The 14,049-nt window shown below is 43.4% G+C and overlaps 1 protein-coding gene across 3 annotated transcripts in view; it reads left to right on the top strand.

The window, feature by feature from the left end:
• The window catches only part of GFRA1 (GDNF family receptor alpha 1), a 224,448-nt gene that overhangs the window by 59,415 nt on the left and 150,984 nt on the right, over positions 1-14,049 (top strand). For all 3 annotated transcript variants that reach the window (XM_017944362.3, XM_009215430.4, XM_009215431.4), the window contains one exon: positions 5,514-5,528. In XM_017944362.3, coding sequence (XP_017799851.2) covers positions 5,514-5,528 — 15 coding nt within the window. The remainder of the gene's footprint in view (positions 1-5,513; positions 5,529-14,049) is intronic.

The following is a 14,049-nucleotide window of genomic DNA, read 5'->3' on the forward strand; positions in this document are numbered from 1 at the left end:
TAATCCTGTGGTGCCACAGCACTGGATCAAATAAGGACTCATCCTGTCACCTTTGGAGAGCCCACCTGCAGGTTTGGACCTGAGCTTTGTCAATTGAAAACAGAACTTCCCTGGAGTGCCACGGGTACTCAACAAGTAGGGAGGCATTGATGGGCCCCACTTTTCAACATAAAAAGAAAAAATTCACTCCATTCGCAGAGATTTGCAGAAGAAATGTACCGACTGAATTCTCATTTCTCTTCGTGTCTATGTACAGAGCTTGCTGGATTTTTAAACTTGGTGAGGGCGGCAGCGCAGCCGATTGTGAAACTGACTTTGGTTAATGGTGAACTGACTCCATCAAGAAAGCCGCATTCATTCCAGCTGTTTCCTTCCTCAGCCCTGGTTAGTTGGGTCCCAGTAAAATTCGCAGCGCTTTACTGTAAAAGCACTTGTACTTGAAAGAGAATTTTCTTTCTGTAGCCCAAACCACAGGAGGACTTGCAAGACAGCTGTCTCCCCAGGTGAGACTTCTTAAATGGGAGTTAAGTGCATGCATTTCAAGAAACTAAACTCCCTTCATCTATAATTTAACCTAGAAAAGAAAGCAAAATTGAGAGAGTAGTATGATTACATTGCTTGAGAACTAGTAACTTTACCTCCCCCAGTTTTATGGAAGTCATGCTCGGTTTCACTGTTTGCCATACCTTTAATACTGTGGGGTGTGGGCTAAGTGTGATATTGTAATAATAGTGAGAGTTTCTCTAACCATAGTTATGGACTATGGATTGAAATAGTAAATTATTCCTGGCAGACTGAATGGGCAATAAGACTGCCATCCAGTTCTCCTCATAAAACAAAGCAATAGATAAATAAAGCAGAGCCAACTCACTTAACCTGCGTGGCTCTGTGCACTGCTAATTATTAACCCAGGCGCAAGAGAGGGGTTCACCCAGAGTGTAGTTAAGTCATTTTTAATCGAGGTAAACACTAGTCATGTGGATGAGTAGCACTCAAGAAAGTTTTAATCAGCAACATTTAGGAATCACCCAGCCTAATTGCCATAACTTATTAATAATAATAAATAATCGCGTCTTTTTATGGCCCCTGTCTCTGGAGGACTCAGTGCATTAAAGATCTCTAGGGTGTGAATCTCTTAGTAGCTGTGGGGGAAGGGGCAAGTATCCTTGATGCTCATTCCTAACTGAAGACATTGGACAGCAGGGCTAAGAAAGGCAATCTGAGTTCCTTCTTTCTTATTTTCTTCCTCCCACATCTGAATCACCAACTTATACACACCCTTTCATCTATCTATAGGACCAGAATGGCTCCAGGGGCCAGTGGGGCTGGGGAGGCGGGGCAGGCGGAAGAACAGGCTTTCCTTTGTCCACGTGAATGATTGGGGTTGGGGTTTTCTCCCTTGGGAAGTGAGTAAGAGCAGAGCTTTGTCTGAAGGAGTTCATTTCCTCTGTACCAGTGTCCCTGGTGTCCTTTGGGCTCAACCTGATTCTGGCTAGAGCAGCCACTGGCAATTCCCCACTCCATACTGGCGTGATTTCCAACTCCTGCAAGAGCAGAAAAGATGGTCCTGAGTCTTATTCTCAGAGTAATTCCCCACAGCAATGGATGGAATGGGAAAACATTTGTTGTATATCTAACTTTGCCCTCTCACCACCATGATAGGGGTATTAGAATATGCCTGGGTTTTCAACAAGGAAACTCGAGCTCAGCAAGTGTAATGGATGGACTGCTGACTTTGTGGTTGGTTAGATTGAAAGAAGAATATCACTCAAATTCGAGGTCTTTTGATTTTTGTAAGTGACTACTCCCTATAGTTTAGGAGATGGGGGTGGTGGACAGGAACACCAGTGTAGCAAATGGTAAGAATATTTCAATGGCTGATATCCTTTGACATCCACAGTTTGGGAGAGGAAGTTAAAATGTAGCTAACAGCACAAAAATCACCACCTTCTCCTTTATTTCCCGTTTGTCTGCCCATGAATCATGTGTGCGTGAGCCAGGATTGCCATTTCATTCTGGAAAAGTGAAATTTTAAAGAAGGTACCCAAACCATTATTAGACCAAAAAGATCAATAATAAGAATGGAATGATTTATACCTCAGACAACGAAAGACATAAACTTCGAGTGTTAAGTTCCAAGATAATTCATGTGCAAAATTGTTGCAATATTCATACTAATGTTTATTAAAATTTACAGTTGAATAAAACAGTGCAAAATGTAAACAAAGCTGAAAAAGAGTTTTTGGAAAAATCTAAAATAGCTACCATGAGTTTTTAGAATAGAAAATATGAATAGTTACTCCATGTATATTTGTCTGCTAAAGCGTGAAATATACAATGGAGTTGGACAGAATAAGGTCACTAAATCCCTCCCTGAATTTCCATCCTCCCTGTCCACTGATACTTTTCAGTAATTCAGATCAGTACTGAATTTTGAAGGAAGTGCTCCTTGTCAAAACCACGCAGAGGAGGTTGAGGATTCTGGACGGATGTCGAGACTGAATCCGTATTTCAAACACTAATCTTATTTCACTAATGTTTTCAGGGTTGGAAATTTTTGTCTGTATTCATTAGAGGGGGATGATAAATCTCTAGTTTGTACTTTGCTAATAATAGTCATGAGCTTTTGTGCTTCATTAAGGTTAAATGAATCTCATGTAGTCCTAGCTCAGCCTTTAACTCCATGTGTGATCTGGAGAAAAATCTCTGAATTGTCTGGGACTCAGTTTCCTCATCTGTAAAAGGAGGTTGGATCAGATGAGTGCTAAGACAGACCAGCCCTCTTTCCCTCCCTCGTAGGTGGGAGCTTGCCATGCCCAGGCAGGTGGGATCCACAAAGGTGTTTAAGAGACATTGCTCTTGTCCTCAGGAGCTCATGGTCTATATAAATAACTCATTATAATAAGAGCTATAATTGCAACATGCACAAATTACTCCAGGGGCACAGAAGCGGAAACAGTGAATTCCCTCTCTGTGGGAATAGACTTCACAGTGGCTGTGACATTTGAAGGCTGAGTAGGAGGGCTCCTCCAGGTGTGCTGGCTGGTCAGAGGGTGGGTGGTGCAGACTATGGGTTCCAGGAAGCAAGTGCATGTGAAAGTGGTATATTTAGGGAGCTGCACATGATTCTCACAGTCTCTGGGCAGTGGTATCCCACACACTGCTGGATCAGAATTTGTACTAATGATGAATTTAGGTTAGAGACTACTGTGTAGTGTGTATCAATTAGAGCAGAGTCAAGGTTTCCTGTAGTGGCACTGATAGGAGCCATTTAAATCCCAGTTGGCTTTGTTGAGTGTAAAAGAAATGGCGGTGTTTTTGCCAATTCCCTGGGAATTACGAGCCTGCAATCTGTTTTACCTGCACCACAACCACTGGCTTCAGTGTACCCTTGGGAGTATGAACAACTCCCTGTGGGGTCACGTGTGCCCAACTGGAGTGAAAACTGCCACCATAGATCTTCTCTTCTTGCAGGCTGTTAACCTACAAGGTGTGTGTCTCAGCCACACCACTGGTGGACCCTTGGTTCTTTGTGACTATGTAGGAGCTGATGTTTCTGGTATTGACAGAGCAAAATTAGATGTTGATGATATATAGTTTCTACTTAATTTTTAAGATGAAAATAACGTTAGCTTTAAAATTTTGGTTGTAAATGTAAGGCATGTTCATTGCTAAAAATTAATACAGAAATGCTTTAGGTAACCCTAAATTCCATCTCCTGAAAATAATATTTCTGTGACCATTGTCACAGATTTCTCTTCATACAGTTACATAAATGGGCTCAGGATTATATGTGCCACTTTGCTATCTAATATTTTCATTCAAAATAATCAAGGTCTTTAGCCATTTAAAACAGCTGCACAATAATCCATTGTGTGAGATATATTATATTTGGCTTGATTCCTTATTGCCAGACAATCAGGCAATATCCAGTGTCTTGCCAGTATAAACAATGTCATGAGGAACATTCATGTAGATTTCTTTTATATATTTTGTTATTTCATTAGATTAAAGTCCTAGGAGTGGTATTGGTGGGCCAAGGAGTGCATATTTAATCTTTTTTTTATATACTGTCAAACTATCTTCTAGAAGTTTCATTCCTTTTTACAGTCCTACCATCAGAGCAGGAAGCGCCTCATGTCTGAGTGGTGCTGTCTGTATCTCTGCTGGTGTTCTTTTGTCTTTAAGTTACTGAGTGAGAAAGCATGAGCAAATGAGAGTACTTTTGGAGTGAGTAGGAGGTGGTATAAGCAGGGTGAACCTGAATCCACGTGGGAGATGTCAAAAAGTACTTGGCATTTGTACATATGTTTATCAAAAGATATGTATGGAAATGTTCATCACAATTCCTAATTTCCAAACGTTGAGAACAACCCAATATCCACCAACAGTCAAGTGGAGAAATAAACTGTAGTATAACCCCACAGTGAAATACCATATGGCAGTGAGAATGAATGAGCTACCACGTGCTATGATATGGATGACTCCAAAAGAAGCCAAGAAAAGAATTCATGTTGTATCAGTCCATTTACATAAAATTCAGGCCATTGAATTTCTGGTGGGGTGGTAGGTAGTGACTGCTTGTTTATTTTTTTAACTAGAGTGTGTGTGTGTGTGTGTGCGTGTGTGTGTGTTGAGATGGAATTTCGCTCTTGTTGCCCAGGCTGGAGTGCAATGGCGTGATCTCGGCTCACTGCAACCTCTGCTTCCCGGGTTCAAGTGATTCTCCTGCCTCAGCCTCCTGAATAGCTGGGATTATACGCACCCACCACCACGCCTCACTAATTTTTGTATTTTTAGTAGAGATGGGGTTTCACCATGTTGGCCATACTGATCTCAAACTCCTGACCTCAGGTGATCCTCCTGCCTCAGCCTCTCACAGTGCTGGGATTACAGGTGTGAGCCACCATGCCTGGCCCTAGATTTGTGTTTCCTGGTGTCAGTGTAATTGGCATTTAGGGTATTTGGTAGCCTCTCAATATTTGCCGGAAAAAAATACATTAATTTTTTTTTAACTTTTCTAACAGACTTCGACCATGCTTGTTCCTCTATGGTGTTGAATGAGTTACTTAACTTTCTGGAGCCTCAGTTTCCCCATCTATAAAATGAGAACTATAATAAAACTTACTTTATAAGATTGTTGTGAAAGTAATATCAATATAAATAGTAGCTGCTGATTTTTCTGTGTTTACTATGTACTGGGCATGGGTCTAAGCTCTTAAAATGTATGTCATCATTTGTTTAATTTTTCCCATACTTAGATCTATTTTGTGGTTTAGGGAACTGTAAGTCACAGAGTTAGTAAGTGTGAGGCCAGGACTGAAATGCAAGCAGTCTCATTCCAGAGCTTGAGCTCTTAAGCACTGCCTCCTGAATTAAAGGAAATATGCATAGAGTGCTTAGCAAAGTCAGCATATGTTATCATCATACTGTGACTTTCAACATTGTTATTAATATTTTTTCTCCTCTCTTTCTCCCCTCTCCCCTCCCCTATTTTTCTTCTCTCTTGGCAGATGTTTTTCAGCAAGGTAAGTTTCCTGCCTGCGTTTTCACTGGCTGTGTGCTCTTTGGGGAATATGGGTATGGTCTGTGTGCAGAGGGTTATAGGACTTCTCATCCTCTATGGACACGTCATGTGGGACCTCAGGGACACCATGAGGACAGTGGCTTAAAGTGCCATCAGCCTCCCTGGGCCTCTGCTGTCCAACCTCTGCTTCTTCCTCTGAACCATGCTTTGGGGTAGGATGTAGACTGGACAGCTGGGCAGGGACACTTGGAGAGGGGTCTGTGGCTGGGCCCCAGAAGGAGGGAGGGATGCTGTGGGCGTGGTGAGGACTGAGATTCTGGAGGGGAGTCTGGGGGAAGGCCCCTGTCCGTTGGGGCTCCTGCATCTCTGGGTCAGCTGCTGCTCCCTGTACCAGAGCCAGTGGAGATTTCTTTGCCAAGCAAACACGCCACTGTTGTAGAGGTGTGGCAAGGCCATGGCTGGCTGGCCACCTCATGCCTTTCAACCTCACCAATTGGGTCTGTGACTGAGATAGTGTCACCCAGGTGAGGGTGTGCAGTGTCGTCTGTTTTACTGGGCAAGGTCATGTGCTCTGAGGAGCTGGAGGTGAAATCCTAACCCCACACTGGCCCATGTTTTAATCCCCACTTAGGATGCAGAGCCATTGTGCTCTGGAGTGCGGCAGGAGACTCATGGATCATGGCCTCCTCGAACCTTCTGGATATATGTCAAGGGGGAATTGCCTTTTTATTCACAGCTTGACACTACGGGGTAAAAGTAGCAGGGTATCACTGTTTGTAGTCAAGCTGGGAAATATGTTGGTAGCACACATCTGCTGTGTCTTTCTGGAATCTGAGGCTGGCTTCGAATAAAAGAGACTGGTTTAAAAATATACCCAGGCATTCCATAAATAGCTTCCAAATAATCTTACAGGCTTGGTATTTTCACAACTGTTATTTCACCCCAAACATGCAGCGTGTGTTTTGGAGAATATCTGCTTTCTCTGATAGATGTGCAGTTGTGGATAACAATGAGGGTGCTGTTGTATTGTCTTTTAAGAGTCTGGAGTCATAGACTTACTTTTATAAATAATTCATAAATCCCAACAAGCTGTAAGTAATAAGTTCCATTTGGCTAGAGACTAGAGATGAGCAGAATTGAAAAGGTGTCGTGACTGTGCGTGTAATGAAAGTGCTGCTGTCAGGGCCTGTGGCTGCAGTGAGTTTTCTTCCTTGACAAACTGGGGGGTCAGTGGGGCGCTCTGGGCAGATCATTTTTTTTCTGGGAACTAGAATGTAAGCAACCCCACGCTGGATTGCATTTTTCCTCTTGAAACACGGAACATTTGAGTTTGGAAAGGCTTTCTGGAACATGTGTGTTGAGGCTCCTGGAGAATGGGGAGAGGACAGGCCGGTGTCAGATCTGGCTTTTCTATACACAATGGTGAGCGTTCATGGTGGTTGTAATTGGCAGAAAAAAAAATGGCTTACCAGACTGCCTCTGTCAAGTTTGCCTTCTTTTTTAATCAGTCATGCCATTCGATTGATGGGATTTGCCTGCCAGTAACAATGATATGCAGAGCAAAAGTTATAATCATCTACAAATCACCGGCTATGGAGACTTCATAACAACTGCCAGAGATGGAAGCTGCTAGCTACCCATCGCTCTGTGTGTCGGTGGGCAGCAGCTCCCTTATAAGGTATTACTTGGATTTCAAAGGGAAGGAACTGAACTTGCTTTTGTGAATTATTTACACGGCTGGGGCCGTATTGGACCATTTCATATGGAGACATTTTCTAAAATAATGGCAAAGAGCTCGCCTGCTGGTACCCCCTCCTTACCTTTGTTTCTGGCCATCCTGTTTATGAAAATATTGCTCCGTAAAATGTTCAGCCGGTGACAGTCACATCAGCTCTGTGTCTTACAGGTGGAATCTAAAACCGTGATCTCCACAAGGTCTTCTGTGGTTGAAACTCAGGGCCACAGTTGTACCATTAAGTTGAAATATGGGGATGATGAATTGTGCTAGAAATCCACAAGCAGAAAACGACTTAGCTTCAAATGAACAGATGCCACGGCGTTGTCTGAGGCCCATGCACACAATAGCAACATTGAGTGGCCCTGCCTTCCTGGACACGCCATGGGCATCCAGGCCCTGCTTGCTTTGACGTGGCCAAGGAGTCACGGGCAGTTGGGGGAAACACTGCTTGATAAATGTGTGCTTCTGGCGGTGAGGGAGGGAGGACTCTGCCCAGTGGAGTCCCTGCTTATTTGGGGTGCTGTGCACTGTGGCAGGCAGAAGAGGGAAGCAGGCTTGCAGCTGACAACATCAGACGTTCTCAGAGGAAACAGAAGTTATTTCCTCTGGATTGCATTATCTTATATTTCACTACAGATCAATCTTGTTATAGTAGGTGACAGCACAGCAGTTACTGCTGGGTTTTGCTCTGCTGTATCTGTGGCATGTGCACATGAGAGCGTGCTTCTACCCTGCTCTCATGCCATTGTATAGCTTTTTCTATTCTTTCATCTGTAAATGCCACTTGCTGTGACGTTGAGACCACAGAGTCTGAGGACGGTCAAGGACCAGCAGGCCTGCAGCTGGGCCTTTCTACATACGAGTTCCGGGGCCACGGGGCCATGTTTTCAAGGAGCCTTAATTGACCTACATTCCCTGTTGTCCACAGAGACCTTAGGTGGCTCTCAGGAATTCCAAAGTGCCATAGAATTGCTCTTCACAACTTCAAATGCAATTGAAAATTCTGTATGTGCATGCGTGTCTCGAGTCTTGAGTTTTAGAGCACTTTAATGCCAATCGTTTACTAATGATGAAGTCAGGACCACACAGACACACATGCACGCCTCATTTGAAGTTACTGAAGCACCTTTTGAATGCTCATCCGTTGCCTCAACCTTGATTCTGAAATCGAACAGAAACTGAGCAGGCCGCTTGGAAATCACAGCAGTACCACTCAGCAGAGCATTTTAAAGCGTAAGTGGGCGTAGTATAAAGATTTCACCATTTAGTTAATCCTCCCTGCACTGGCAGCTGAAGTCCCTTAAAGACTCTGAGCCCAGGGAGGCATAACCTTTCCTCCTCCCCGTTCTCGTCTGGAGCCAGGATCTTGTTAATGGAGAGATTTTTCTTCCGGCTCCAGTAATTTGCGATACCCCTCAAACACAGGGCATGACGTGTTTATTCTGCAGCTGGTACATATGTGCAGGGCACTTTCTAGACCTTGAGAATAAGTGAATAAGACAGCACAGGGTCCTGTTTTCAGAAAACTTATAGTCTAGCTTGAGGGGCATTCTGTAGCCAAGTTTACAAATAAACGTGATAAATTCAAACAGGGATGAATGAAGAAAATATCTCAGGGTGATGTGCTAGTGGCTACCAGGGCCACTGCAGGAGGAGTGGTCAGAGAATGACAAGTAGGGCCAGTTATTGAAGTATCTTGGTGAAGGACAGAAGGATTTACAAGGTAGGAACACCCGATGTTCCAAGCTCAGAAGAAAGCCTGGGGTGTGTCTGGAGCTCAGGAGTGATGGAGAAAGTTGTGTGAAATGAACAAGGAGAACAGGGCAGGCATCTGGGGGGCTGAGAGAAAGGGAGTCAGAGATGAGTTTTAAGCAGGAGAATGGCATGATCTTATTCACATTTAAAAATGACCACTCTGGATGCTGTGAAAATGCAAAAAAACAGTACATGAGAAGCACAAATCAGGACCAGGGCTGAGTGCTGAGTGGGAGGCTCTGACTGCCTTGCTTCGTGAGTCTCTGCGCTCTCAGGCGGTGGGAACGGGTAGCCCCATTCCCAGCCAGCTCACCTCTGCTGAGTGCCCACTTTCTGCTCGTTTTGCCTCAAAAGGGTCTTGTGCCCATGACTTACATCTGCTCTCCTTAAAGCTGGCAAATATGCTCATCAAGACATCATTAAAATATTCCTATATGTATCTTCAGATTTTAAATAGCCACTTTTCTACAATACATACATACATGTGTGTATCATGTATTACATGCATATGAGGTAAAAAAAAATATATATATATATCTCATATATTTTTTAGCCTCAGCTGAGTATAATGCAGAGGAAAGACACCAATTCCAAGGTCTCCAGGACCATTGGCAACAAAGAAAGGGGTTTTTTTTTTGGGGGGGGGGCTGTAGCACCACATGCCCATTTGCCATGGGCAGCTACTCCCCAGCCCTGCAGAGTGAAGCCAGGCAGGAATTTGGACCCATGATGGCCACATAGCCAGGATTTTCAAGAGAAGCCAGGAATCTGGAATGGTGTGCCAAACCTTACAATGTTTAAGCTTTTAATTAAAGGTTAAACAAACAAACTGAACTCATCTATGGCCAGAATGGCTTCTGATCTCAGATTGGTGGCTGGTGATTAGGAAACCTCAGTTTTTCTCCAGCAGGGTTGCTGCCTTGCAGGGAGAGTTTGGGCCAGGTGCTTTGGCCTCTGGCCTCAGTTTTCTTATCTGTAAAATGAGAGAATTGGAGAGATCCTGTTTGTCTTTCTGTAGATGCTCTATCTTGAGAAGTTTTAGGTGGACTTGAGTTAATAGCGTACAGAAATATCCCTTGTGCAGGTTTTGGCTATACACTAGATAACCTGGGTGAAAGCAGAGGCTTACCTCGTGGTGGTGAATTAAGGTTAAAAGAATGTGGTTTCAGAAGTATAACCTGTTCACATGGCCATTTTGAAACATCAGCTCTTTCTCACATGGATACATACTGGAATCCACAATGGACGGCATTGCTTTTATTAATTTGAAGAGAACAATAAATCATACTTTGGTTTCTGGCAGCTGAGCGCCAAGCCTGTTAATTGTTGGGGTGGGCTTGTGGTGACAGGCCCACTGCCATTTATCAGGAGCTTGACTTGAGCTCTTTTGCATATTTCAAACTTACGGGTCAAACTGCTGGGCCTTTGTCTTAGGTTTACTTGCCACTTCTGAAAACCCATCTATTATAAAGGTACAACCCCTCAGCCATGAATTATGCTCCCCCTGATAATGTTTTACATTATGAAAGATTGTTTTTTTTATGAGTGCGGGATTTGAGTGAATAAATGAAATCTGTTGTTATCACTTCCAGGTAAACATTCCCAGTTGTTATGTGATGGCAAACTAGGAAATGAGAAAAATGCATGAGCACTTTTATGGTGGAAAGTGGTTGGTTCCCCAGTCACACTCCTCTGTGCAAATGTTTCAGTAGAATCAGTAGAATATTCGAAGTCATGTAGGAAATGCATCCATCTTTCCGGCACAAACGGAACAACATTACCATTTAATTTTGCATAGATTCACTTTGTGTGTGTGTGTGTGTGATGTATGAGGAAAATGATAACCGGATTTAAACAATCACATTCTCTGAGATGTTGTATCACATTCCATGGGGGCTGTGTGAGGCTGCCTCTTCCCTGCCAGGTGACCAGGGGGTGGAGCTTTCCTTGTCGCAGATTCGTTGTGTGCCCATTGCCATCCGAGGGCATAAGTTTGGGGTGAGGTTTTAGAGGGTCTCCTACCACTAACTTGTCTTCCAAAATTCCTAATCAGGAAAGAAGGGAACTTTTAGATTTTTTAGTTGAGGTGGTGTCTATAAAAGAAGAGCAGTTTGTCCTTTAAAAAAAAAAAATACACACACACACACACACACACACGCATACATATATATGTGTATATATATATTTTTCCCGAGATGAAGTTTAGTTCTGTCGCCAGGCTGGAGTGCAGTGGTGTGATCTTGGCTCACTGCAACCTCTGCCTCCCAGGTTCAAGCGATTCTCCTGCTTCAGCCTCTGGAGTAGCTGGGATGACAGGCATGTGCCGCTACGCCCAGCTATTTTTGTATTTTTACTAGAGATGGGTTTCGCCTTGTTGGCGAGATGGTCTTGATCTCCTGACTTTGTGATCCACCCACCTTGGCCTCCTAAAGTGATGGGATTACAGGTGTGAGTCACCGTGCCTAGCCCCTTTTAAAATTTTTATTGGGATAATAATAATGCTAGTATTTGTGTGCCCCTGTATTCCAGACATTGAGCTAAGTATTTTGCACACATTTCCTCACTGAATCTACCCCCAAACTTTGTAAGGTACGGTCATGTGCTGCATAACAATAGTTCCGTCAATGACAGCCTAAATGATGGTGGTCCCATAAGATTATAATATTGGATTTTTGCTATGCCTTTTCTATGTTTATACTTAGATTCTTACCATTGTTACAATTGCCTGCAATATTCAGTGCAGTAACCTGCTGTACAGGTATGTAGTCTAGGAGCAATACACTATACCATATAGCCTCGGCGTGGAGTAGGCGACACATCCTAGGTTTGTATAGGTATACTCTGACATTTGCACAAATGAGGTCATTACCTGATGAGGCATTTCTCAGATCATATCCCCATCATTAGGTGACACATGATTATAGTTTTAACTGATAATCCAGTTTCACAGAGGAGAAAACAAAGGCACAGTATAGAATTGACCTAATGATGGTTAGAGAACTAGTGAGTGGCAGAGCCAGGATTAATATTTTTTTTTCTTTTTTTTTTTTTTTGAGATGGAGTCTCGCTGTGCCACCCAGGCTAGGGTGCAGTGGTGCCATCTCGGCTCACTGCAAGCTCCACCTTCCGGGTTCATGCCATTCTCCTGCCTCAGCCGCCCGAGTCGCTGGGACTACAGGTGCACGCCACCATGCCTGGCTAATTATTTGTATTTTTAGTAGAGACGGGGTTTCACCGTGTTAGCCAGGATGGTCTCAATCTCCTGACCTCATGATCTGCCCGCCTTGGCCTCCCAAAGTGCTGGGATTACAGGTATGAGCGACCGTGCCCGGCCAGGATTATTTTTTAATTGTTAGACTTTATTTCTTAGGAAAGCTTGAAAGATATAAAAAATTATAAAGATAGTACGGTGTGTTTTCATATACCCGGTACTCAGTTTCCCCTCTCATTAGCATCTTACGTTTGTCTGGTGTATTTATTAAAATACGGATACTTTATTACTAAGATCCATAGTTTATTTGGCTCCTCTGAGTTTTTTATTCTGATATCCTTTTTTTCTATTCTGAAATCCCATCCAGGATCCCACCATCACATTTAGTTATCATGTCTCCTTAGGTTCCTCTTGGCTGTGACAGTGTCTTAGTCCCTTCCTGCTGCTATAACAAAATCCCTGGTAGACTGGATAATTTATAAACAACAGAAATGTATTACTCACAGCTCTGGAGGCTGGGAAGTTCAAGATTAAGGTGCCTAGTGAGGGCTTGTTCTCCGCTTCATGGATGGCACCTTCTAGCTGTGTCCTCACATGGCAAAAGGGCAAAATGGTGGCCCCAAACCTCTTTTAAAGGGCACTAATCCCATTTGTGAGGGCAGAGCCCTTATACCTCATCACCTCCTAAAAACCCCTCCTATTAATACTATCACACTAGGGATTAACTTTCAACATGTGAAAGGGGTAGGAGGAGCCTAACATTCAGACCGCAGTAGACAGTTTCTTAGACGTTCCTTGATTTTGAATGACCTTGAGAGTTTTAAGGAGTACTGGTCAGGTATATTGTAGATGCCCTCTCTTGGAATTTGTCCAATTTTTTTTTTTTTTTTTAAGAGACAACGTCTCTGTTGTCCAGGCTGGAGTGCAGTGGTGCAACCATAGCTCACTGCAACCTTCAACTCCTGGGCTCAAGTGATCCTCCTGCCTCAGCCTCCTGAGTAGCTGGGACTACAGGCATGCACCACCATGCCTGGCTAAATTTTAAACACTTTTTTTGTAGAGACAGAGGTCTCGCTGTCACTCAGGCTGGAGTACAGTGCGTGATCGTAGCTCACTGCAAACTTCAACTCCTGGTGTCAAGAGATCCTCCCACTTCAGCCTCCCAAAGTGTTAGGATTACAAGCATGAGCCACCGCACCTGGCCTGATGTTTTTCTTATTGGTTAGACTGGGTTATGGGTCTTTGTGAGGAATATCACAAAGGCAAAGTGCCATTTTCGTCACATCCTATCAAGGGCACATACTATCAGTGTGATTTATAGCAGCTGATGTTGATCTTGATCACTTGGCTGAAATAGTGTGTGTCAAGTTTCTCCACTGGTGTGGTTACGTTTCTCCTCCTTTCCATATTATACGCTTTGGAAGGAAATCTAGGCACAGCCTACCTTTAAGGAGTGGGGAGTTATGTTCCACCTCATTGAGGGTCGTGTATCTACATAAATTATTCTTCTGCACTGGAGACTTGCCTCTTATCCCTCATGTATTAATTTATTCAGTAACTTACATCAATATGAACTCATAGATATTTACGTTATGCTTTGAGTTCTAATCTATTACTATTTTATTTTGTTGCTCAAATTGTTCCTGCTTTGGCCACTTGGAGCTCTTTCAGCTGGCTTCTATGCCCCTTTGACATATTCCTTAACAAAAGTAACTTTTTGAATACTTCTGTAATACTTATGGCACTAGAAGATGCCCCAGGCTCATCATTTATATTTCCCACCGCAATCCCACAATCAGTAGGATTGTACAGTCATTT

Source organism: Papio anubis, chromosome 11, assembly GCF_008728515.1.
Source record: "Papio anubis isolate 15944 chromosome 11, Panubis1.0, whole genome shotgun sequence".
Classification (NCBI taxonomy): Eukaryota; Metazoa; Chordata; class Mammalia; order Primates; family Cercopithecidae; genus Papio; species Papio anubis.